This window comes from Mobula hypostoma, chromosome 5 (assembly GCF_963921235.1).
Source record: "Mobula hypostoma chromosome 5, sMobHyp1.1, whole genome shotgun sequence".
Lineage (NCBI taxonomy): Eukaryota > Metazoa > Chordata > Chondrichthyes > Myliobatiformes > Myliobatidae > Mobula > Mobula hypostoma.
Genome location: NC_086101.1, coordinates 121,916,795 through 121,942,736, shown reverse-complemented (window position 1 = coordinate 121,942,736; position 25,942 = coordinate 121,916,795). Strand labels below are relative to the sequence as shown.

The 25,942-nt window shown below is 45.4% G+C and overlaps 1 protein-coding gene across 3 annotated transcripts in view; it reads right to left on the bottom strand.

Moving 5' to 3' along the window:
* LOC134346982 (coiled-coil domain-containing protein 171-like) overlaps window positions 1-25,942 on the bottom strand; it is a 474,163-nt gene that overhangs the window by 46,074 nt on the left and 402,147 nt on the right. For 2 of the 3 annotated variants that reach the window (XM_063048911.1, XM_063048912.1), the window contains exon 24: window positions 6,171-6,323. The exons of the other annotated variant lie outside the window; for it this stretch is intronic. In XM_063048911.1, the coding sequence (XP_062904981.1) occupies window positions 6,171-6,323 (153 nt within the window). The remainder of the gene's footprint in view (window positions 1-6,170; window positions 6,324-25,942) is intronic. 3 annotated transcript variants of the gene reach the window in all.

Genomic DNA, 25,942 nt, shown 5'->3' with positions numbered 1-25,942 from the left:
TTTTTCAGGGTTCTGGAATGTTTTCATGCACAACAGTCTCTAAGGTTTGGAGAAATGGTGCAAAAAAACAACAAAAAAATGTGACCTGCGGCTCTTTAAGTGAAAATACACTGTTATTGAGAGAGGTCAGAGGAGAACGATCATACTGGTTCAAGCTGACAGGAAGGTGACAGCAACTCAAATAACCATGTGTTACAACAATGGTGTGCAGAAGAGCATCGCTGAACACACAACGCATCAAACTTTGAAGTGGATGGGTCATAGTAGCAGAAGACCATGAACATACAATCAGTGACCATTTTATTAGGTACACAAGATACCTAATACAGTGGCTATCGAGTATATTCATAGGTCTTCTGTACCTGCCATGGGTACAATTAGAAGAGTTCTCAGCATATCTATACCAGTACAGTTTTGGCTTTCACAGCCAGAGTCCCAAGCCAGATTAAAGTTGTTCTGCAAATGCAACTTTGTCAGGAAATCAAGGGGCATCTCTACAACAATTAGCTGCCAGGTTTTCTAAATAATAGTGATGACACTTCCAAAGATGTACCTCTGGCTGTAAAGCACCTTGACATTGTGAAGTCCAATAGAACACAAGTATCTCTGATTGAATTATAAACTGGGAAGATGATATGGATAGGATGGGTTGAAACCTTAGAATGAGTTGAAAGCAAGAAACTTCAGGTCAAGATAGCGTCAAGCTGCTGAAACTTTTGTCGAGTGTATGGTCTCAAATTTAGTTGTTTTTTCAATTTTGTAGGAGTGGTTTTTGGGTCAGCTTAGGGCTTAGGGATGGGGATGTTAGGGGTTTGAAGGTCAGATTAGGGTTTGAGGACAGGAACGTGCAGGAGTTAAAGATCTAGGGCTCAGCTCTGCACCCCGCATTCAAAGGCCAGTGATGTGGATGGGTGATGGAGGACATCTGGAGTCCAGGCTTCTGCTCTGCACTTGAAGGCCAGTGATGTGGTCATGTGATGAAGGGCATCTGTGGATGCTAGTTTGGTAAGTGTAATGGACGAGGACCAGCAAGGATGCAGGCTTGTGGCCCACCAGATCAACCAGTCCCACAAGGTCAGTAGGTCATGTGAACAGATGTCTTGCAAGCAATGGACACGAGAGCTTGTGGCTCCCTAGATATACAAACCGGTGCCTGGAGTTCATGATCTGGAATTTAGGGTGCTATCATCAGTTAGTCCTGGGTTGATACTGAAGATCGTTTGGAAGTCTGGAAGTTGAAACCCAATGGCCAAAGCCCTGGGTCTATGAGAATGAAGTCAACTGGGCATATTGGGGGCCTGTTTTCCATGAGTCTGCTGGAGGCCTGAAGGCCTGTCCTGGGGTTGGAGGACTGTCTGTGAGAGTGGGTGGGTGGGTGGGTGGTGTTGTTTTGTTGCCTGTTGTGTTCTGTGTTTCTCTGCTGACCATTGTAACCAAGCTATGATGGCACTGGAATGTGTAACAACACTTGTGGGCTGCTCTCAGGACATCCTGAGGTAATGCTGGTTGTTAACGCAAATGATGCATTTCACTGTGTGTTTCGATGTATACATGATGAATAAATGCATCTGAACGTGAACATTTTAAAATTATGATGCAGATGCAGACCTTGAAATTATTGCTAGCATCGCTTACTAGGATCTTTATGGTTGATTGAAATAAAATGGCATAACGTCTTCATCACCACACATACCCTACTGAGATTCCCGGAAACATTACAATGAAAGCCAAGAGATCTTGGTGCAGCATGTAGAAAGATTAGATTGGAATCAGCCTGTGTCCAAGGTTCAGAAGTGAAAGTGCAACCTCCTGAAACACAGTATGACCATTTCTGCTTTTAATTGTTCTACCATTAAAAACGAAACTTTTACTGCAAAGGTCTAAAGCTACCCTCCAAGATTAGCTACCTATTTGCCTCTCCTTTCTCTTGAATTCTTAAGACCGATCTTTCTGAATAGCTTTTTTGTCATTTGCCCTAATTTCTCCTCAAGTGGTTTAATTTAAATTGATAATATAATTGAGAGACTCCATGAAATGTTCAAATGTGTTAAAATTTTAGTGAATTACAAGTTGTTGCTCAACTTCATTTAGAAGTTAATTTCATCTATTTTTCATGCATAATGTATTTCCTAAAACTAGTTCAACTCTTTCTACTCTTGCAATATTTTCCTCCTTTCTTTCATCAAGAAGCTAAATTAGGATTAATATGCAATAGTATAAAAACTGTGGATTTGATCCTGTGAGGCAAAACTGCTGGTATTTGATTTTGTAAGTGCAGACAAGTTTAGAACTCTCATGTGAGTCTCGATATCCTGAGCTTGCTGGCCAAGCATGATGGCAATTTCTTGGCTGCACACCACTGTTAGACTGTATGAAGCAGAAATATGGAGGAGGAGCTTGCTGGAATTTCCCAGCTGTTATCTCTGGACAGAGATTCTGAACCAGGATCTGCAAGTTTATTTGTTTTAATGGAGATTTCACGGGTATGAGGAAGAGCAGTAACAATTTAAATGAATAACTTAATTTCACTATTTGTGTCTGTGGTAATGTTTTAAATTGTTTCACAGAATTTTGAATTATTTTATTTATTAATATTTTATAAACTATTTTTAATGCTTTAGTAGCTTATTTCACATTTAATTATGTTGGAAGGCCTTGTCATTAAGAAGCATTTGAAACAAAAATGACAGCTTTGACAAATAGCAAACTTGGCGGCTATTTTTTTAACAGTCAAAGCTCCCAGGGGTAGTGGGTCTTGTTCTAGACCCTGACACCAAACAGCCTCACCATTCAGCTCACAGACAATCTCAGTAGCAAGGTTACTTTTCAAGATGCAGAAAATATAGGTACATGATATTGATGTAGTTCAGCAAGGAACAAGGACACTTAAATCAAGACCTATATTATAATTAATAATGCAATGTACTGCACAGTAGCTTTTAAAGTGAGAGACAATTTACATTAATTTTCATAATATAAAATTATTTTTTTACCTTATAAGCTAGTGCATGGAAAGCAATTTTCATTAACTAAGGTTATGCTGAAGGTGTCTCACAAAGTACATTTTCATGAATATTCTCAATTATTGTTCAAACTCTAACTCTTATTTGTAAAAACTTAAATCATGCTCTAAAGAATTCCTGAATCACCACAGTGCCAACATTGAACAAGAGATGTAACTAAACCACTTAAATTAATTTGCTGTTATATCAATTGTGACCAAATCATTGTCTTCCTTCGTCAAAGTGTTTTAAAGCTAATTAGGCACAATGATCGACATCATTTTCTAAGTTCTAAAATGCATAATTTGTAATTATTTCTAAAACTGAAGGCTAAAAATTAAACTACACATGCAGATCCATTACCTGTACCCTCTCATGTGCCCACCATCTAGCTCCTAATTCTCCTATTACCCTATCTACAATCCTACTCCAGGATGGAATTTGTATCCAGCAGAGGTTTGGAATATAAGAAGAATAGAGACTTTCAGGCCTTTTCGGCGGGTTCCAAACATCGTGAGAAGTTGTTCATTGGTGTTGCAGAGCGAGTTTAAAAAGAGCTCAGGTGCTTTTGGAATTTTCAGCAGGCTACAAGCATAATGATCCATTAGGCACTTGGCAGGGGCCAATTAAAAAGCGAGGTGTAAGCAGAGCTGCCCTTGTGGGAGTGGCTCTTGTGTAAGTGGACAGTGTTAGAGTGGGCAGGCTTGGACAAACACAGGCAGAGTTTCCAAGTAAGCTGTTTCTTTTTCTGTTAGTACATATCTAGTATGCCAAGAATGGGTCCAGAGTTAGTGTTGTGTTCCTTATATGAAATGTGGGAACTTTGGGAGACCTCCATTCTTCCTGATAACTACACTTACATGAAGTGCATCGCTCCTTAGAGGCCACAAAGGAACTGGAACGGCATTTGGATGACCTTCGGCTCACACCGGAAAATGAGGAGGTGATAGATAAGAACTACAGGGAGGTAGTCACCCCTACGTTGCAGGACGTAGATACCCAGGTGACTGTCAGGAAAGGAAAGGCATTAGGCAGCCAGTGTACCCCTGTGGCCATGCCCCTCAATAGTAAGTATGCTGCTTTGGATACTGTTGGGGGAGGGGGGAAACGACCTACCAGGGGAAAACCACAGTGACCTGATCTCTAGCACTGAGTCTCTGTCTGTGGCTCAGAAGGGCATGGAAAAGAGGAGTGCAGCAGTGATAGAGGATTCCATAATTAGAGAAGCAGACAGCAGATTCTGCGGACACGCAAGAGACATCCGAATGGTATGTTGCCTTCCAGGTGCCAGGGGGTCAGGGATATCTTGAATAGGGTCTAAAGTATTCAAAAGAGGAGGGTTAACAGCTGGAAGCCATGGTACATATATTTATACCAACAACATAGGTAGGAAAAGGGGGGAGGACCTGATGAGAGAATACAGGGAGTTAGCTATACAGCTGAAAAGCAAGATCTTCAGTGTAGAAATCTCTGGATTGCTGCCTGTTCCATGCATCAGAGAGGGAAAGGATAGGATGATTTAGCAGAAGAATGCATGGCTGAAGAATTGATGCAGGAAATAGGGTTTCAGATTCAGGATCATTGGGATCTCTGCTGGGGAACATATGACCTCTTACACCTGAACCCGAGGGAGAACAATATACTTGTGGGCAGGCTTGCTAGAGCTGTTGGGGAGGGTTTAAACTAATTTGGCAGGGGGATGAGAACTAGGGTCATAGGGCTGAGAATGGGGCTATTGGTATACAACTAGATACAGTGTGTAATGAGACTGTGAGGAAGGACAGATAGATGATAGAGCAATTGCAGTCAGTGAAACGAGTTAAAGTGTATCTGGGGACCAAAATCGAAAAGGGTGGTGAATACAGACATGAAGGTGTTATATTTGAATGCACATAATACATGGAATAAGGTAGATAATCTTGTAGCACAGTTAGAGGTAGCAGGTATGACATTGTGTGCATCACTGAGTCGTGGCTGAAAGAAGATCATAGTTAGGAGTTTAAAATCTAAGGAAATGCTTTGTACCAAAAGCACAGAGGGGATGGGGTAGCTCTGTTGGTCAAAAATAAAATCAAATCTTTTGAGAGAGATGACATAGGATCAGAAAAAGTAGAATCCCTGTGTATAGAGTTAAGAAACTGCAAGGGTATAAAGACCCTGATGAGAGTTATATAAGGTAGCCAGGATGTGGGCTACAAATTACAATGGAAGATAGAAAAGGCATGTAAAAAAGCCAGTGTTGTGATAGTCATGGGGATATCAATATGCAGGTAGATTGTCTAAGGTCTTATGGTCTTAAGAAAGCAGAGGAAGCCCACACAGTGGAAAGACATGCAAACTCCACTTAGACACTGTTGAATATCATGATTGAACCCAGGCTGCCTGAGCTGTGAAGCAGCTACACAAACCACTGTGTAGTCCCAGGGACTGAGCATCTGGCAACTATCATAAAACTTAAAGGCTATCATAATATCTGAATATAATGTTTATGAACAATACAACGGTTGTATTATAATTCAGTTCTGATAGTTGATCTTTTGACTGAGTAATACATTAAAATATTGCATTAACTGTTGAAAAATTAGGTACATTGTTTTGTTTCTGACATTTTTAAGATCATTGTAATGTGAGAACCAGGATGTACAGAGGTCACAAATGAATGAAATAATTTTGTTGTGTAAAGACAGAGGAGCACAAGACCATTAGAGAGCCGTCACACTATTTCACTAAAGATCTACTTTTGAGCTTAATATTACAGCCCATTGTGTACTTCTGATGGGCTGAATGTCCTAATTGTGCTCATACGTGTACTTCTGATCTGCCAAGATGAAAGCCTAGCTGCTCATTTAGCAGCTGGGAAACAGGCACTTGGTATATTTATTAACATAACATTTAATATACTAGGAAACACTTCTTGCTCTAGGTAAAACAGCCACTTCTATAACTGTCACTGGTGTGTTATGTGTGAGTTAAGCTTTATCTACTTTTTCTTTCATTGCATATACTGTATATAACAAGTGACAAATAAAAGCATACCTTCCTATAATATTTTTGACGATAACTGTCAGATATAAGTACACTTAATTACAGTGACCAATGGTCATCATACATCTGACAATTTACCAGTGACCTACCTGTAAAATGTTATGTGTGAAAACAGAAACTTACTGGAACTAAGGCATTATTTTCACGCAGGCATGCAGTCTGAAGTTCTGATTTAAGAGTCCCGATGTGCTTTTGATGTGAAGTGACTTCTGCTTCCAGAGCAGTAACTCTGGAGCTAGCCAGCTGGTAAATATCCATAAAAGTCTGGGTTAAGTTCTAGCAAACAGAAAAATAAAGCAAAGTAGTTATCAACTATGGCTAAGCTTGGACAGAAATATTTCAGAGCATCTGGTATACCATATTGAAGTGACAGGTTTTAGAAAATAATTCCACCCTGAGATGGAAATTTTTAATAACACTGGTTTGCTAATCTCCATTGTACTTATCATATAACTTTTCCTATAAACAATGCACCCTATATTTTGAAGTGTTGTCCTGGTATTCCAGGTGTAATGTAATATGGATTTGTCAGGGGTAAGGAACCCATAATATTTTGATAAACTGTTTTAACCAAAAATCTTATATGGATAGTAAGACACAGTATGTCTAAATATTTTAACATCATATCTTACGTTTTCTGTAAAGCACTTCTCAGAATATTTTTTCTCAGCGCCACTAATGAAGCTGAGTAAATTATTACCTTTATAGTGGTATCCAGGTCCCAGACAGGAGCCTAACTATACACTGGAATATAACAAGAAATAAAATACTGAATAGTCTCAATTGTAGGACATTGATCAGACAAGATATTGTGACGCTCTGGGGGCAGGGGGGAGTCTCGCCCCAGCATTCCTGGTGACCAGCATTATTTATTGATCTTGCTTTAAAATGTGTTCATGGAATTATGGTGAGATGTTCAAGTTCAATTGTAACATTTTAGCTTGGGTTGTACAGTTATTTGCTTAAGTGTTTGTGAGTCACCCTGACTGTAACTGAGGTGTGTAACAATCATCTCCCCCATCTGTATGTGACTGATTGGGTTCTCACCGAGCGATGGTGCTCTGTCTCAATGAGGTGGATCCTAATGCTGATTGGCCTCCAATCTAACACCCCATACCAGCGACGACAGCAGTGAGGAAGAAGATGGCAGCAGCGAGCAGTGCATCGGCTTGAGGCCCGGGTATCAAGAACACTGTCAGGCTGACAGTGCGAGACCGGAACGGGGGCACCGGCTTCACCCGAGAGACCTTCATCCGGAAGGTCTTGATGGAATGCTGCGGATTTACGCCCGATGACATCTACTGCGTCCAGGACTTCGCAGGTTTCTTCGATGTCACTTTCCGGCAGGATGCAGGGTGACAGAAGCTGTACCAGCAGCTTCAGCTGAAGGGGACAGAGGCGCTGCTGTCGCTGCTGAAAGCACAGGCCCTCTTTGCAACGGCTACGCAACAGGAACGGGCAATCACGGTGCATATGTTCAACCCGCACGTGCCAGTGGTAGATGTCCTTACAATCCTCGCTCGGTATGTGGAGAGTGTAGGAACACCAGCGGACGTGAAGGACGGACTGGGAATCTGGACCAGCAAACGGCAGGTCAAGGTGAAGCTGAGGTTGGATTCCAACGGCGGCGTCATCCACACCCCTCTGTCTTCGCCATCGGAGGGAACCGAGGGTACATGGTGTATGCGGGGCAACCCAGGGTGTGCCGAAACTGCGGCAAGGCAGGGCACATCGCAGCCCAGTGCAGGGTGGTGATGTGCAAGAACTGCAAAACTGAAGGCCACCTGACCAAAGACTGCACGCAGGCCAAGTCCTGCAACCTTTGCAGACAGGCTGGCCACCTGTACAGAGCCTGCCCGAGGCGTGGGGGCACCTACGCACAGGCGACCAGGGGAGGTGCTGGCCCTGAAAGGGCCCAGGCAGTTTCAGATGTACCCGCCAGCGCTGCAGACGAGGCACCCGACAGGACGGACGATGAGACCAGGGAGGAAGGTGCAAGCACCCCAAGACCTGCCACCCCACTGCAGACCCTCCAGGACCAAGCAAACGACGAGCAGGAGTCCATGAAGGAGGGGAGAGCTGAGGTGGAAACGGAATGGAAGGTCGTAAAACGCAAAAAGACCCAAAAGGCGGCGGCCAAGCGACAGAAGGCGGAGCAACACAAGAAAAGGGCAGGGAACCACACAGCCTCTGGTACCCTGTCCTCTTCAGAGGAGGAAGGAGTTGGGGGAGGCCAGCAGCCCCGGCGGAAGAAGCGGCTGGCAGAACAGGAGGAGAGGAGGAGAGAGGAGGGAGAAAGTCTGCTGGCCACCCCCCAAGTACAGGAGGCGGAGAGCAGCAGACACACAGAGCTCCGGGAATCTGGGAGCAGAGCCACGGCTGGCACCCAGCAGCCGGAAGGGGAAGCAGCCCAGGAAGTCAACAACCCCCCGGGCCCAGAACCAGAACGGCCACACACGGAGGAGTACTACCAGCAGTACCTGAGCCCACAGTTGGTGGAAAACTTCACAAAGACGGTGGGAATGAAGGCTCAGGATGGCAAGGTTGAGGACGGAGAGCAGCCAAAATAAAAGACTTACAATGATAGCGGACCTTAAATTGGCGTGCTTGAATGTGCGAAGTTTGAAGAGTACTGGGCGATGCGTCACCACGCTCCAGTACCTGGACACTGTAAAGACCGACGTGACCTTCCTCCAGGAGTGCGGACTACCACATCTCCGTAACTACCGGAGGTGGTCACGGTGGTGGAAAAAAGGTTTGTCTGTGTGGTCGGGGGGCAACGATTGTCGTGCTTCCGGCCGGGGGATTCTGCTGCGGGGAGGCAACTTCTCAATCACCCAAGTTAAAGAGGTGGTTGCGGGGCGCCTCCTGGTAGCAGACGTCAAATACCGGGGCACTCCGCTCCGGCTGATCAACGTGTACGCCTCCCCCGTGCGGAGCGAGCGGCTGGCCGTCTTCGAGCAGCTCCCACAGCTGCTGGTGACGTCCCAGCCGGTCGTTCTGGCCGGAGACTTCAACTGCACCATTGATGCGGCTGCAGGATCTGGCAGCGCCGACGGCAGGCTGGACAGTACCTCTAGACTTCAGAGGGAAACGGTGAAGACAGCCAAGCTGCGCGACGCCTTTGGCACCCCCACAGGTGGAGCACAGCTGCAAGCCACCTGGACACGATCGGACGGCTCAGCCCGCTCCCGGATTGACTTCCTCTTCCCGTCAGAGCCCCTCACGGTCAGGTCCACCGACGTCACGTTGGTGTTCTTCTCTGACCACTGCCTTCTGAGAGCCACCTGTCTCTTACGGGAGGACCAGAAGGCAGGCAGGGGGACTTGGAAGCTGAACGTAAAGCTGCTGACCCCAGAGAACATCGAGGAACTAGACAGGGAGTACACAGGTTGGAGAACCTTGAAAGCCTTCTTTGATTCCCCAGTTCACTGGTGGGAAGCCACCAAGGAGAACATTAAGAGGTTCTTCATCCGCAAGGGTATCCAGAAGGCAAGGCAGGAGCAGAGGGAACTGCGTAAACTCCAGACAGAGTTGCAGCAACTTCTCCTTCTGCAGTCAAAGGGGGTGGATGTCAGGGAGGAATTGCGAGAGGTGAAGGGCCGGCAAGCCCAGCACCTCACCGCCGAATCCTCCAAGATCATCTTCCAATCAAGGGTCCAAACCGTGGAGCAGGACGAGACGTGCTCACGCTTCTTCTTCCAAAAGGTGCACAGGGGGAGCTCTGTGATCCACAACCTTAAGGAAGAGGACGGCTCAGTCGTGTCCTCGCAGACCGACATACTGACATACAAGTCTTTCTATGCCGGTCTGTACGACGAAAAGGCCACAGAATCCACAGCCTCCCGCAACTTCCTGTCGTCCATCACGCAGGTCAGACGATGGCAAGCGGGAGAGTCTGGATCAGCCACTGACCCTAGACGAGCTGACAGGCTCCATCCGTTCCTTTGGGTCGGGTAAGACTCCCGGAAGCGACGGCTTACCGGCTGAGTTGTACTCGGCTCTGTGGAACTGGATGGGCCCAGACCTGCTGGAAGTGTACAGCGCTATGCTTCTGGCCGGCAGTATGTCTGAGGCCATGAGGAAGGACATCATCACCCTCATCTACAAGCAGAAGGGGGAAAGGGAGGACATTAGAAATTGGAGACCCATCTCTCTCCTGAATGTGGACTACAAGATCCTGTCCAAGGCTATCGCCAACAGGGTCAAGTCTGCTCTGGGACAGGTGATCCACCCGGACCAAACCTGTGCTGTACCGGGCAGGAAGATCTCAGACAGCCTCGCGCTGCTGAGGGACACCATCGCCTACGTGCAGGACAGGGGGGTGAACGCCTGCCTGGTCAGCTTGGACCAGCAGAAAGCCTTCGACCGGATATCGCACACGTACATGGCGGACGTGCTTTCTAAAATGGGATTTGGGGAGGGAATCCGGAATTGGATTAGACTGCTCTACACAGACATCCATAGTGCAGTCCAGGTCAACGGGTGGGAAACAGACAGCTTCCCCATCAGGTCTGGAGTCAGGCAGGGCTGCCCCCTCTCCCCTGTCTTGTTTGCCTGCTGCATAGAACCCTTTGCGGAAGCCATCAGGAGGGATGAGGGCATAAGAAGGGTGACGCTGCCAGGCAGTGGAGGGACCCAAGTGAAAACCTCCCTGTACATGGACGACGTCACCGTCTTCTGCACTGATCCGAGGTCAGTTCGCAGGTTGATTGGCACCTGCGAACAGTTCGAGCTAGCGTCGGGGACCAGGGTCAACCGCACAAAGAGCGAAGCCATGCTCTTCGGCAACTGGCCCAACCGATCCAGCGTCCCCTTCACCATCAGGTCTGACCACGTGAAGGTGTTGGGGATCTGGTTCGGAGGGGCTAAGGTGTGCAACAAGAGCTGGCAGGAGCGGACTGCCAAGGTGAAACAGAAACTGGGACTGTGGGGAGGGTGCTCCCTGTCGATAACGGGCAAGAACCTGGTCATCAGGTGTGAGGTGCTCTCAGGGCTGCTGTACTTGGCGCAGGTCTGGCCCGTCCCCCGCTCCTACAGCTCGGAAATCACCCGGGCTGTCTTCAGATTCGTCTGGGGATCCAAGATGGAGCGGGTGAGATGGACCGTCATGCACAAGTCCCTGGACAACGGGGGCAAGAACGTCCCCAATGTCGCCCTCACCCTGATGGGCAGCTTCGTATGTGGCTGCATCAGGTTGTGTGTAGAACCCAGGTATGTGGGCACCAAGTACCACTATGTGCCCAGGTTCTACCTGTCGCCCTGGCTACGAAGGATGGGTCTGGCCCACTCCCGCGCAACGCCCCAGTCAGCTGGTCGTTGCCGACATACCTGTCCTATGTAGCAAAGTTCTTCCAGGAGAACGCCTTTGACCACAGGGCCATCAGGCAGTGGTCGGCACGTAGTGTCCTGCAGGCACTGCAGGAGAAGGACGTGATGGACACAGTGGGGTGGTTCCCTGAGCAGACTGTCCAGTTCATCTGGCAAAATGCCTCATCGCCAGATCTCACCAACAGGCACCAAGACCTCGCCTGGCTGGCGGTGAGAGGGGCCCTCCCAGTCAGAGCCCTCCTGTACGCCCGGAACGTCGTCTCCGCACCCCACTGCCCACGGGAGGACAGCAGTGAGGAGGAGTCTGTGACCCACCTCTTTGCACACTGCCAGTTCGCAAAGAGGGTGTGGAGGAGGATGGACGGGCTAGTGTCACGTTTTATCCCCAGCAGCTGCGTAACAGAGGACTCTCTGATCTACGGGCTGTTCCCGGGGACGCATACGGAGACCAACATCCGGTGCTGCTGGCAGATCATCAACTCGGTGAAAGACGCTCTTTGGTCGGCCCGAAACTTGATGATCTACCAGCACATGGAGATGTCTGTGGGAGAATGCTGCCAACTGGCACATTCTCGGCTGCAGGAGTACGTGCTGAGGGACGCACTGAAACTCGGTGCAGCCACCGCAAGGGCCCGGTGGGGAAGGACCACAGTATAGGTTTCTCCACCCGTGGGAGTGGGAGGGGTCAGTGGGTGGGGAGTATACCCCTCAACAATGATATGGTAAGCTGAACTACTGGAGTGCCAGGTGGGTGGCTATAAATACGGATATGTATTGAGTATAATGGAAATGTATGTAAAGGATGATAAGTTATTGAATGGTTTATTGTATATATTTATTTTTGAATAAAGTATATTTTGAAATAAAAAAAAAACTGGCTGTTGAGATAAACGAACTCTTCTCTTCTGTCATCATGGACCGAATGCCCGTCACAATATAAATCACTGAAGTAACTCCACCATGGACAGTCCCAAGCCTGGCTGTGAAAGGAGGAGGACTGGGAATGGGGCCAGCCACCCCATCCCATAAAAACCCAGACCTACCGAAACACCAGCAGAAGGTCCAAAGACCTCATCCCTGGGAGAGGATCTCTGAAGGTGGGCTACACCTGGGGACAACTTAGACAGGATATTCTGGTCAGCTACCGTCAGCAGCCTATATTCATGTCGGGGTGATGGGCTTAAGAAAGTAACCACAGATGTGAGTCAAAATGGTACTGGTAACTTTATGCTGTCTGGCCTGCTGCGTTCACCAGCAACTTTGATGTGTGTTGCTGGTAACTTTATATTCACTCAGACTGCAAAAATACAGTAGGATTAATGGAGTTCCTCCTAACAAGTAAACCATACTTCTCTCGTCGAAAGAAGTGCATTCCCATCAGAAGTGGGAAATTTTTACTTTCAGAGTCTTGCTTTGTACCAATGAGATTTTGTTGTATGGTGCCCTGCCTAGCCTAATTATTGGTGCACAATCATTAATGTTCTGCATTTGAAGTTACGCACCATCATGGCAAAACTTGTTTAGGTTGTATATGCTTTGGGCTATGCCACATTGTTAACACAATCTTAGCATGTAGCTTGGAATAATTAAAGGAATGGATGGCAATTTAAATTTAACCTGGGAACACTAAGCTTGGAAACAGGAATTTGTGGTATGTTCTTTTTTGTTTCTCTTGCCTGTGTCATTGATTTTGTGGAGCAATTTAATGGATCCCATGACAATACATTTTTTCCATAGCTTTCTTTCGTCTAAGTATTTATCCATTTTTCTTTTGCAAGTTCCCAATAAATCTGCTTTCATCATCCTTTCCTGCAACACATTCCAGGTCACAACAACAATGGGCAAAAATGTCTTTTGCTGTCTCTCTTTCTTTTACCAGTTACCTTAATTCTGTATTCCTCCCACCCCCAATTACTGATCTGTATACTACTAACAACAGTTCTTATTTATTTACTCCATCAAATGCTTCTGGAAGACAATCCAATTTTCTAAGTCCCTGTAAATTACACAGGTTCCTCATCCCCTATTCTATTTCAGCAATGCCTTCTGCAGTGTAGTAAAATCTCGACATTCTTCCAAAAGTGTGGTGTCCAGGACTGAACACAGAATGCCAGCTAAGAGCAGTTCTAATGAAAGATATAGAAGCAGAATTAGACCATTCAGCATAGAGCATCTGCTCTGCCATTCCACCATTATAGATTTACTTCTCTCTGACTAAAGACATTTTCCCTCATCTCAGTTCTAAATGGAAGTCTCTCAATTCTGAAGCTGTGCCTTCTGGTCCTAGACACCTCACTATAGGAAACATCCTCTCCACATACACTCTATCTAAGCCCTTCAATATTCTTAGAGCATAATAGATAATCTGCTTAAACATTAATACTGTTTTTCTCTCCAAATACATTACCTGGCCTGCTGAGTACCTGCAGGATTTTTCAATGTTTATTTAGCTTTCCTGCATCTGTAGTATTTAACATAATCCACTTGCTTCTGGGCTGTTTGCTTCCATGTGCTTTTCAAGCAGCTTGCTCTAACATCAACGCTTTGGTGTTGCACAGTCAAACAACACAGAAACAGGTCCTTTGGGCCAACTGGTCCGCGTTGACCGAGATGCCCCATCCAAGCTAATTCCATTTGCCAGTGTTTTTCCCATAACCTTTTAAACCTTTTGCAACTGTCTTAACGGTTGCATTGTATCTGCTTCAACCACTTCCTCTGGCAGCTGATTTCACATCTACACAGTGGTCATTGTATTAGGTATCTCCTGTATCTAATGAAGTGGCCACTGAGTGTACGCTCGTGGTTTTCTGCTGCTGTAACTCATCCACTTCAAGGTTTGTCATGTTGTGCATTCAGAAATGCTCTTTTTACACCACTGTTGTAGCGTATGGTTAACCTTCCTGTTTGGCCATTCTCCTTTGACCCCTCTCATTAAGAAGGCATTTTTTGCCCACAGAACTGCCACTCACTGTTTTGTCGTTTTTTGCGCCATTCTCTCTAAACTCTAGAGACTGTTATACGTGAAAATCCCAGTAGATCAGCAGTTTCTGAGATACAAAACCACCCCATCTGGCACCAACAATCATTCCATAGTTAAATCAACATAGATCACATTTCTTCCCCATTTTGATGTTCAGTTGTCACACCAAACCAGTTGACTATATCTGCATGCTTTATGCAGTAAGTTGCTGCCACATGATTGGCTAATTAGATATTTGCATTAAGAAGCTGGTGTACAGGTGTACCTAATAATGAGACCACTGAAGTTCCACAAGTTCCACTTACAACTTTCCCTTGTCACTTTAAACCTATGCCCTCAAGTTATTGAAACTCCAACTCCGGAAAAAAGACAGACTGCGTTCACCTTATCTCTGTCCCTCATGATTTTATGCCCATTTAGAAGATCAACTCTCAGTCTACAATGCTAGGAATAAAGTTTTAGTTTGTCCAACCTCTTCCTATAACATAGTCCCTCAAGTTCTGGCAGCAATGTTGCAATTTTTTTTCTTACACTCTTTCCAGTTTAATAAAATCCTTTGAACAGCAGGGCAACCAAAACCGAACAGAATAGTCACCAGCACTCTGAACTCCCAACTTTTATTCTCAACACCTTGACTTATGAAGGCCAGCATGTCAAAAGCCTTCTTCACCACCCGGTCTACCTGTGACTTTATTTTCAGTGAACAATATACTGGTACTCCAAGGTCACTCTGGTCTACAGCACTCCTCAGTCCCTACCATTTACGGTGCAAGACCTGTGTGGATTTGACATTCGAAGATGCAATACCTTGCACTTAGCCGAATTAAACTTAATTTGCCATTCCTCGGCCCAGTTACTCAGCTGATCAAGATCACCCTGTAATTTTTGATAACCTTCTTCATTGTCCACAATCCTACCAATTTTAGTGTTATCTGCAAATTTACAACCCATGCCTTATGCATTCTTATCCAAATCATTGATAAAGATGATAAACAACAGTGGTCTTAGCAAAAAGCCCTGGGGAACACCACTAAGTCATGGACCTCCAGTCTGAGATGCAACTTCTATTTTCTACCCAGAAGCCAACTGTGTATCCAATTAGCCAGCTCTCCCCAGACTCTATGTTATCTAAATCTCCAGAGCAACTTATCATGTGGAACCTTAACAACAACCACATAAACAAGCTCTACTGCCCTATCCTCATAGAGCTACATCAAAATAAAACTCATTCAAGATCATAAGACATGATCTCCCATCCACAAAGCCATGGTAGCTACCCATAATCAAAACCAGCCTTTCCATATATGGGTATATCTTATCCCTCAGAATCCTCTCCAGTAACTTACCTACCATAAATATTGAATTATAGTTTCCTGCTTTTTCTTTGCCACCCTTCTTAAATAAAGGCACAATATCCACTACCCTCCTGTCTATCATCACCTGACTTGTAGCGAAAGTTGATGCAAATATCTCAGCCAGGGCTCCCACGACTTCTTCTGTGGCCTCCCCCAGTGATCTTGGATAAATCTGGCCAGGCCCTGGAAATCTGTCTAGCTTCATATATTTTAAGACATTCAGCACTTTCTCTGTTGTAATGCAGACTATCCCCAAGATGTCCCTCCTTACTTTTCCTAGTTTTAAAGTCTTCATGTCTTTCTTCACAGTAATAATAGAGGACAAATATTCATTAAGACCTTGCTTATCTCCTGCGGCTCCATGCAAAGGTGTCCCCTTTGGTCTTAGGGGACCATATTCTCTCTCTAGTTAATCTTTCTCACTGAAAATAAATATCTTTGGATTTTCCCTAATCTTCTCTGTCAAATTTATTTCATGCTTCTTTCAGTCTCTTCTGATTTCCTCTTGAGCACACATCTGTATCTCTTATACGCCTCCAGGAATTAACTTGATTCCAGCTGCCTGTAACCGACCCATGCCTCCTTCTTTTTCCTGTCCTGAGTCTCAATCTCCCTCATCATCCAGGTCACCTACTCCTACCAGCCATGACTTTCACTCTATCAGAAAAAGGGAGACCTTGAGGTCTCCCTGTCTCACCTTTAGAAGCCTCCCACAGGAGGTAGATCCCTCACACTCAACAACTTACTTCAATCAAGCTTTATGTATTCCTATCTCATATCTTCTGAATTCACTTTGCCCCTATTTGTAAAGGTAACCTGTGAACCAGTTCTGTCCCTTTCCATAACCATTTCAAAACTATTAGTATAATGGTCACCCTCACTGTCACCTCAGTCGCCTTGCCGCACCATGTGATCTAGCTTTGCCCTTTCCCTGGTAGGGCCCTCAATATATTGTCGAAGGAACGTTTCCTGAACACACTATACTGTATTAGGAAAGTTAAAATCCCCTACTATGGCAACCCTATTATACTTACAAAGTTGCATCACACCCCTGCATTTTTGTTCTTGTAAGTCCTGCTGACTGTCTTGGGTTTTATAGTACAATCCCAACAGTATGATAGTCCCATTGTTATTTCTTAGCTCCACTCATAAAACCTTACTGCATGATTCTTCAGAATTTCATCCCTAACTCCAACTAAGACATTGTCCTTAATCAAAAATGCAACTCCCCTTTCTCCCTTTTCACCAGCTCTATCCTGCCGAAAGCATCCATAACCTGGAACATTAAGTTGCCAGTCCTGCCCCTCCCTTAGCCATGTTTCCATAGTGGCTATAATATCCCAATCCCATATAACTATCCAAGCCCTTTCATCCACCTTAGCTGTCAGACCTCTTGCAATTTAATCCAGTGGAGACTTTCCTTGCTCCCTGCCATTCTCCTGCCTGTTGTGCCTATTCAATTTGATGTGACTGATATCTACATCACTTTCCAGCCTCTCCTTTGCCTCCCTGATGCCTGAGATCCCCCTTCCCTGCCAATCTAGTTTAAACCCACCCAAGTAGCACTAGCAAATCTGGCTGTCAAGATATTGGTGGCCCTCCAGTTCCGGTGTAATCCATTTCTCTTGTACAGGTTACCTCTGCCCAGAAGAGAACCCATGGTCCAAAAACTGAATCCCTGCTGCCTACACCAACTTTTCAGCCATGCACTCTTTAGCGAGATTCTCACTAGCATGTGCCACTGGAAGTAACCCAGAGATTACTACCCCAAACGTCCTGCTTTTTAAATTCTTCTCAAGCCCTCTTCATTCACACTGCAGGACCTCATCCTGTTCTTTAATATCTAATTTGTACAAACATGTACAACAACATCTGACTGCTCACCCCTCCCATGAAAATGTTCCTTTGCCACTCTTTGCAAGACCTTGGGACCAGGGTGGCAACATATCAGTCTGGAGCTCTTTCAACTCCTGCACCTTTTAAAAATTTCACTATTTAGTTTATGTTGCTTATCCTTATACTTATTTTCAAAAAAGAACTTAAGGTATCTATGTTAAAATCCATGCAGAACATGTGCTCATTTCACTAGACCTTGGAGATCTGGTACTACCATCCTTATTGCTTACTGCAGTTTACAGTTCTGCATCATCATCAACCTTTGGAATGACGCTTCGTATGCCCAGGTTGAAACCATAACAGAAAACGATGTGAATGCCTCCGATAGCAAAATTTAGGTAGTTGTCTGTCCTTACAGCCCCTTATAGACCATATTGTACACCTCCTTCACAACCACTGGCCATGTAAATGCTTATGTCAAAATGGAATCATTGTCTAAGAGAGAGTTCATAGTTTTTCAAACCTCATAGAACACTGTGCTCAAGGGTATATATATCAGGATATAGCACAGGATATGTCACTTACCCACTTCAAACATTTGGCTGACAAACATATCTTTGTATTTAGGTTGTGTAAATGCAATCCACATTTGCTCAATCACCTATTTAAAGAGATTCCTCCCCAAGGGCACACTAAAGTGAAATAGAAGATGACAGTGAAATCTGACAAATCAGATCAATGGAAGATCCACACTGGTACCTTCCAGACATACACAAGGCACATGTGCAGCATTTTCCATAAAATGGAAGTAAGACTTAAGTTTCACAAAGGATGGCTGAAGTTTACAGTTGCTAAGAGTGTCTGGTGAATGATGTCCAACATCCAGCTGACTCGGCCTAGAAATGACTGGCTACTGAGAGCATAGTTCAAAGTAAATTTATTATCAAAGTATATATACGTCACCATATACAACCTGCGATTCATTATGTGGCAGGCAATCACAGTAAGTATAAGAATCAAAATAGAGTCAATGAAAGACTGCACCCAGCAGGACAGACAACCACCAATGTGCAAAAATAACCAATGAACTGTGTAAATATGAGAAGAAAGAGAAGAAAAAGGAAATAATAATAATAAATAAATAGGCAATAAATATTGACAACATGAAATGAAGAGTCCTTGAAAGTGGGACAGTTCAGTGATGGGGGTGAGTGAAGTTGACTGAAGTGATCCCCCTTGGTTCAAGAACCTGATGGTTGAGGAATAATAACTGCTCCTGAACCTGGTGGTGTGAGTCCTGAGGCCCTGTATCTACTTCCAGACTCAGTAGACTATCCCTCCATGTCTTCCTCCTTTTTTGCAGCTGTGACACTATCTCTGATAAACAGTTCCACAACCCCACCTCTTTTGCCTTCCTCCCTGTCCTTTCTGAAACATCTATAGCCCGGCACTCTAAGTAACCATTCGTGCCCCTGAGCCATCCAAGGCTCTGTAATGGCCACAACATCATAGCTCCAAGTACTGATCCACGCTCTAAACTCATCCGCTTTGTTCATGCTTCTTGCATTAAAATAGACACATCTCAAACCATCGGTCTGAGTGCATCCCTTCTCTATTACCTGTCTCTCCTCTCTCTCGCACTGTCTCCAAGCTTTCTCTATTTGTGAGCCAACAGCCTCTTCCTCCGTCTCTTCAGTTTGGTTCCCACCCCCCAGCAATTCTAGTTTAAACTCTCCCCAATAGCCTTAGCAAACCTCTCTGCCAGGATAATGGTCCCCTCGGATTCAAGTGCAACCCATTCTTTTTGTTCAGGTCACACCTGCCCCAGAGGAGGTCCCAATGATCCAGAAATCTGAATCCCTGCCCCCTGCTCCAACCCCTCAGCCACGCATTTATCCTCCACCTCACTCTATTCCTATACTTACTGTCACATAGCGCAGGCAGTAATCCTGAGATTACTACCTTTGAGGACTTGCTTCTCAACTTCCTTCCTAACTCCCTATAGTCTGTTTTCAGGACCTCCTCCCTTTTCCTACCTACCTTGTTGGTACCAATATGTACCACGACCTCTGGCTGTTCACCTTCCCACTTCAGGATATCGTGGACGCGATCAGAAATATCCCGGACCCTGGCACCTGGGAGGCAAACTACCATCCATGTTCCTTTCCTACGTCCACAGAGTCACCTGCCTGACCCCCTAACTATAGAGCCTCCTATCACTGCTGCCATTCTCTTCCTTTCCCTACTCTTCTGAGCCACAGGGTCAGACTGTGTGCCAGAGGCGTGACCACTGTTGCTTCCTCCAAGTAGGCAGTCCGGCCCAACAGTACTCAAGCAGGAGTACTTATTGTTACGGGGGACAGCCACAGAGGTACTCTTTAGTATCTGCCTCTTGCCCTTCCCTCTCCTGACTGTTACCCACTTATCTGTCACCTGAGATCACGGTGCGACTACTTGCCTATAGCTCCTCTCTATCATCTCCTCACTTTCCCTGATCAGATGAGGGTCATCGAGCTGTAACTCCAGTTCCCTAACTTGTTCCCTAAGGAGCTGCAACTCGATGCACCTGGTGCAGATGTGGCCGTCCGGGAAGGTGGGAGTCTCCCGGACTTCCCACATCAGATACTCATTACAGACCACCGGCCTCACAGACATACTTCCTCCTATTCTTCACAGATAACCTCCCTGGCCTTGACCCATTATCACTGAAGACCCATCGAACCAAAGCCCTCCTACCCTGTCTCCTGCTCCTCACATGTCCACTTGGTAAAGCGGTCTCTTTTAAACTTCGCTCCAGTCCAACTCACTGAAGTCCACGCGCTTGCGCAGTTGTCCCTCGATCAAACTGCTGAAGAAAAATCTGTCTGGAAATCACATCAAAGTTGCAGGAGGCAGGTAGCTGGGTGGCAGTCAGGAGAGGAAAAGGTAAAAGGCGGACAGGCAGTGCAAAGTACTCCTGTGACCACTCCCCTCAATAACAGGTATACTGCTTTGGATGCCGCTGGAGGGGGTGAATTATCAGGGGAAAGCCACAGCAGACAGGGCTCTGACACTTAGTCTGGATTCAATAGTGAGGAGAGGAGACAGGAGATTCTTAAGACGTAAAAGAGATACCGGATGGCATGTGCCTCCCAGGTGGCAGGATGAGAAATGTCTCACATCCGATCCACAGCATTCCAAACGAGGAAGAAGAGTAGCTAGAACTTGTGGTACATATTGGTACCAATGTTAGGCAGGAAAAGGGATGAGGTCCTGAAGCAAGAATATAGAGAGCTAGGTGAGAAGCTGAAAAGCATGATCTCAAGGACTGGAATCTCTGGATTCCTGCCTATGCCACACATCAGTAAGGGTAAGAATAGAATGATTTGGCAGATAAATGTATGGCTGAGAAATTGGTCCAGGAGGCAGAATTTCAGATTTGTGTATCATTGGAATCACTTCTGGCAGAAGTATGACCTGTACGAAAAGGACAGATTACATCAGAACTTCAAAGCACAGCAACATCTAAGTTCCTGCTTACCTTCATAGTCGTTCTGGGATAGAAGACTACTGTTCAGATTGATGCTGTAGAGAAGCAGTGTTCATTTAGTATTTAGTCACAGCTTCCTAGCCACGGTGTTGGCGTTAGCTTCCAGTTTGAGAATTTTAGTTAACGGTCTTATTGACCTAGAGTTTAATGTTTTTTTGTTTAATTTTGCACCATTCTTATTAAAAGTCTATGAACTGTTCATCCACATCATTGTCTCTCCCTCTGTACCTGGGCCAGAAGCACACACTTGCATCAGTAAGTCTTGAAGAAAGAAAATGGACCCAGCACATGTGACAGATACTTTCAGAAGGACAAGCCCAGTGCAAAATGAAGTTCACGGAGGAGAAACGAAAATCGGTAGAAGTTAGATTGACTGACGTTTCTCATGCAGTGTGACAGCGGCAAGCACAGTCCCAGCTGGAAGAACAGGTGTCAGTCTTTGCAACGACGGTATGGCAACTCACTACAGACGGCTGGAATCAGGTGGCAGCCATTACTGCTCTCATACCACGGTCCAATAGGTTACTACCAACAGCCAGAATCAGGAGACATGTCAGCCCCAAGCCCAGCCATGTCAGTCCCAAGCCCAGCCTGGTCAGTTCGGTGATGATGATGATGTGTGCAAACTGGCGTACATGGTGAATCTCTTAAATGGATTCCCACTCAGCTTGTTCAACACTCTACAGTATCAAGGTCCCCCTGCAGCCCAGTTGTTTTGGCAATTTGTTGTTAAGTTCAAGAGAGTTTTTGATCTTTCAGTATGGGGTCAAGAGGCTGCCCACTGACTCCTGGGTCTGCAACAAGATAGAGGGAAAGTGAGGAACTACGCAGTGAAGTTCCGCATGCTTGTGGTGGAGATGGGGTGGAATGAGATCCCTCAGCACTGCATACCAGTGGGGACTGAGTGCAGGGGTCCAGCACAAGATCGCAGTGTATGATGAGCAGTACTGCCTGGTTGACCTGATTAATCTAGCCATTCAGATTGACAACTGGGCAACTGAGTGGCACAAAGAAAGAATGTCTTGAGCTACCTATTCCATAGATCACCATTAGTCTGTACCCTCACCCTCATCAGCTAGTACCCAGTTCACAGAGGAGCCTATGCACCTATCTCAGGAAAAATGAGATTGATGCAATAGAATGGGCTCCTGCCTCTATTGTGGCCATCCAGGACTCCTTGGGCTTCATGTCCCAAGTGCCCAGTCAAATGAAGATATCCGTCAGCAGGAAGGGGAGTTCTGACAGGTTGGTTCTCACTGCAAGCGTCTTCCCCCAACTGTTGCTTTCAGCTTCCTTGTTATGCAGGTCTCGGACCTACGAGCTTCAGGCCTTTATTGACTCCAAGGCAGCCAAGAACCCCATGGATATCTCTCTGGTTCAAGAATAGAGATTTCCAACTCAGCAATTGAGACAAAATACTGACACCAAGGCCCTAGATGGTTAGCCTTTTGGTACCAGCAAGATCCACCTTTCCACAGAAACCCTCCAACTTGTGCTAGAAGGTAACAAAAGGAACAGCTCTCCTTCTATCTGGTTGAATTGCCTGAACCGCCGCTGGTGTTTGGCCTACCCTTGTTCTCTCGACACAACCCATGGATTGAATGGTTCCTAAACGTGCATCAAAAGTGGGAATCAGCTTGCCTGTCCAACTGTCTGGGTCCAGCTCAAGCCCCAGTCCATGAATCCTTTCTTGTGTCCATAAGACCATAAGCAGGAGGAGCAGAATTAGGCCATTCAGCCCATTGAGTTGCTCTGCTATTCCATCATGGCTGATCCCGGATCCCACTCAACTCCATACACCTGCCTTCCTGCCATAACCTTTGATGCCCTGACCAATCAAGAAACTATCTATTTTCACTTTAAATATACCCATGGTCTTAGCCTCTACAGCTATCTGTGGCAGAACAACTGTTAGTGTGAACGTGCCTAGCATTCCAGCTGCATATGCTGATCATTTTGAGGTTTTGAGTTAAAAGGAGGCCTCCTCTCTGACTCTACACCAGCCATATGACTGTGTCATTGAACTCTTACTCAGTACTAGTTCTCCCAGGAGCTGACTCCTTCCCCTCTCCCTTCTTGAAATGGTGGCTATGGAAGAGAACATCAAGGAGGCATTGGCCTTGGGGTTTATTCATATGTCAACCTCGTCAACAGGGAAGGGCTTCTTTTTTGTGAGCAGGGCCAAGTCCTGTCCCAGCATTGATCATCGGCCCCTCAACAACATCACAGTTATCCCCTTCCTCTGCTTGCCTCTGCATTCAAACATCTCCAGGGAGTCTTCATATTTTCAAAGATAAATCTGCACAATGCAGATGAGATGAGTGGAAGAGAAATTTCAACACAGAGGGTTCTGCACTCTTGCACACCATCTCAGCGTCTTCTACCCTGGGCGACTACAACAGGCGACCCTGAGTTGTGGGCCTCATCCTCGCCACACCTGAGACAGTGCAGCTGCCCCGCTGTCAGTTTCACCACTGAACCAGTGAATCAGACTTGCAGTATTGTACATTACCAATATCCAGCAAGGTTTTTTGATCATAATAGGAAAATGTGCACAGAGGATGAGATAGCAAAATCACTGTACACTAGAATGAAATCCCTTGTAAACAAAGAGGCAATTACTCTGGACACAACAGTATTCCCTTATGTAGAAGAAGCAGTCTTCTATACAGAAAAAGAAACACCATGCTCTTTTCTGTTCTGTGCATCTCTATGAGTAAAAACAGGTCATCTGAACAAAGATTGCAATCACCATGTACGTCTGAACCAAGCCTCTGGAAGCAAACTTCCTGTGCACAAGAAGCATAAGCCTGTACTTAAAATACAAACTATCTGTACACATGATATAAACCATCTGTAATGGGAGGAACAATGTTTTTGTAATGATAAGCAATCCCTCTGAATTCAAGAAGCTTACTTACTCTAATTAAATGCCTAACTAAACTAGTTCCTCCTGCCCACACAGTATCTATATCCCTCCATTCTTTGCACATTCATATATCAATGAGTCTCTTAAGCACCTCTATTCTATCACCCCAGGCAGTGCATTCCAAGCACCCATTACTCTCTATAAAACCTTGTCCAACACATCTCCTTTGAACTTACTCCTCTCATCTTTAATGCACAGTCTCCAGTATTAGACATTTCAATACTGGTTGTCTACTCTATGTATGCTTCTCATAATTTTATAAACTTCTATCAGGTCTCCCCTCAGTTTCATTGCACAAGAGAAAACAACCCAAGTCTGTCCAACTTCTCCATATAACACTTGCCCTCTAGTTGAGTTTCTGGTCAACGGTGACCCCCCAGAAACTGATGCTGGGAAACTTAGTGAGAGCAATGCCATTAAATCATTAAATGTCATCGGTAATTGGTTGAGCTCTCTCTTGTTGGGGATGGTTATTGAACTCACAGTCCAAATAAGCAATTTGGATTTTGAGAATTAGTGTAATCTGAGAAAAGTGGTAAATGTTTTGGCAAACACTTCTTTCATCATTATTTCCTAAAACATTTTCCTCAAAGTTACAATACTCTTCCACAAGCCTATTTTGCAAACACAAAATTCCTTAGGTGCTCCACTTTGATTTCCTGATCCTTTGGCTCCTTCTGGAATTCCATGTATTTCTTGATCTAGTGAGCAAACATTGCCCTCCACAGAATCGACTGCTGTTTCTTATTAAAATCAGTGTATTTGCATTATACTCACCTGTACAGACTTGCTCGATTTAACACGTTATCCTTTCCTGGATCTAGGATTCACTGGTGTGGTCAGCATGTATTGCCCACCCCAAACTGCCCATAAGAAAATGACAGTGCATCACTCTCTTGAACCGCTGCATACCTGCTGGTGAAGGTACTGCTAAACCAACTCCCGAGCACAAGGCACAACTGCGCAATGCTCAGGAAGCAATCCCTCTGCACACAAGAAGCAGACTTCGTAAGAAGCAAACCCCTAAGTAGTCAACAGAAGTAGATTGGATGGTAAAGGAAACATATGACATGCTTGCCTTCAATAGTCTAGGTGCTGAACATGAAAGTCGGGAAATCATGTTGCAGCTGCATAAAGCTTTAGTTAGGCCACATTTGGAGTACTGCAGACACTGCTGGTCACCACACATGGAGATTTTGGAGGTGGTTCCATTTATGTTGCCTGGATTAGAGAGTATTAGCTTTAAGAAGAGGTTGGACAAACATGAATTGTTTACTTAAGAGCATCAAAGGCTGAGGAGGAATCTGATAGAAGTATATAAAATTTTAGAGGAATAGATAGGGTAAAGAGAGCTTTTTTTCCTAGGGAGGCAATGTCAATTTAGAGTGTACAGCTTTCAGGTGAGAGAAGGAAAGTTTAAAGGAGATTTATGGGGCACATTATGTGCCTGCAATATACAAACAGGGAAAGTGGTGGAAGCGGCAAATTTTATGATACATTTAGAACGAAGGGATATAGACTGTGTGCAGGCAAATATGCAGCTTAAATTGGTATCATGGTCAGAACAAGTATCGTAGGCCAAGGAGCCATTTCCTGAGCTATATTGTTCTGTCACTGGAAACAAAGGCTTGTGCTCAAGAAGGAAAAGACCTGAAACAGGAGGCAATCACCTTCCTCACAAGATGCTGTACAGAATAAGCAACCCTCCTGTACAGAAGGTACAGACTTTATCTGCTTAAGCAGCATGGTAGCATAGTGGTTAGCACAATGCTCTACAGTGCCAGGAGCCCTGGTTCAATTCCCGTTGCTGTCTGTAAAGGGTTTGTACGTTCTCCCCATCATTGTGTGGGTTTCCTCTGGGTGCTCCAATTTCCTCCCACATTCCGAAGGCCGAGGGGTTAGTAGGTTAATAGGTTACATGGGTATTATAGAGCG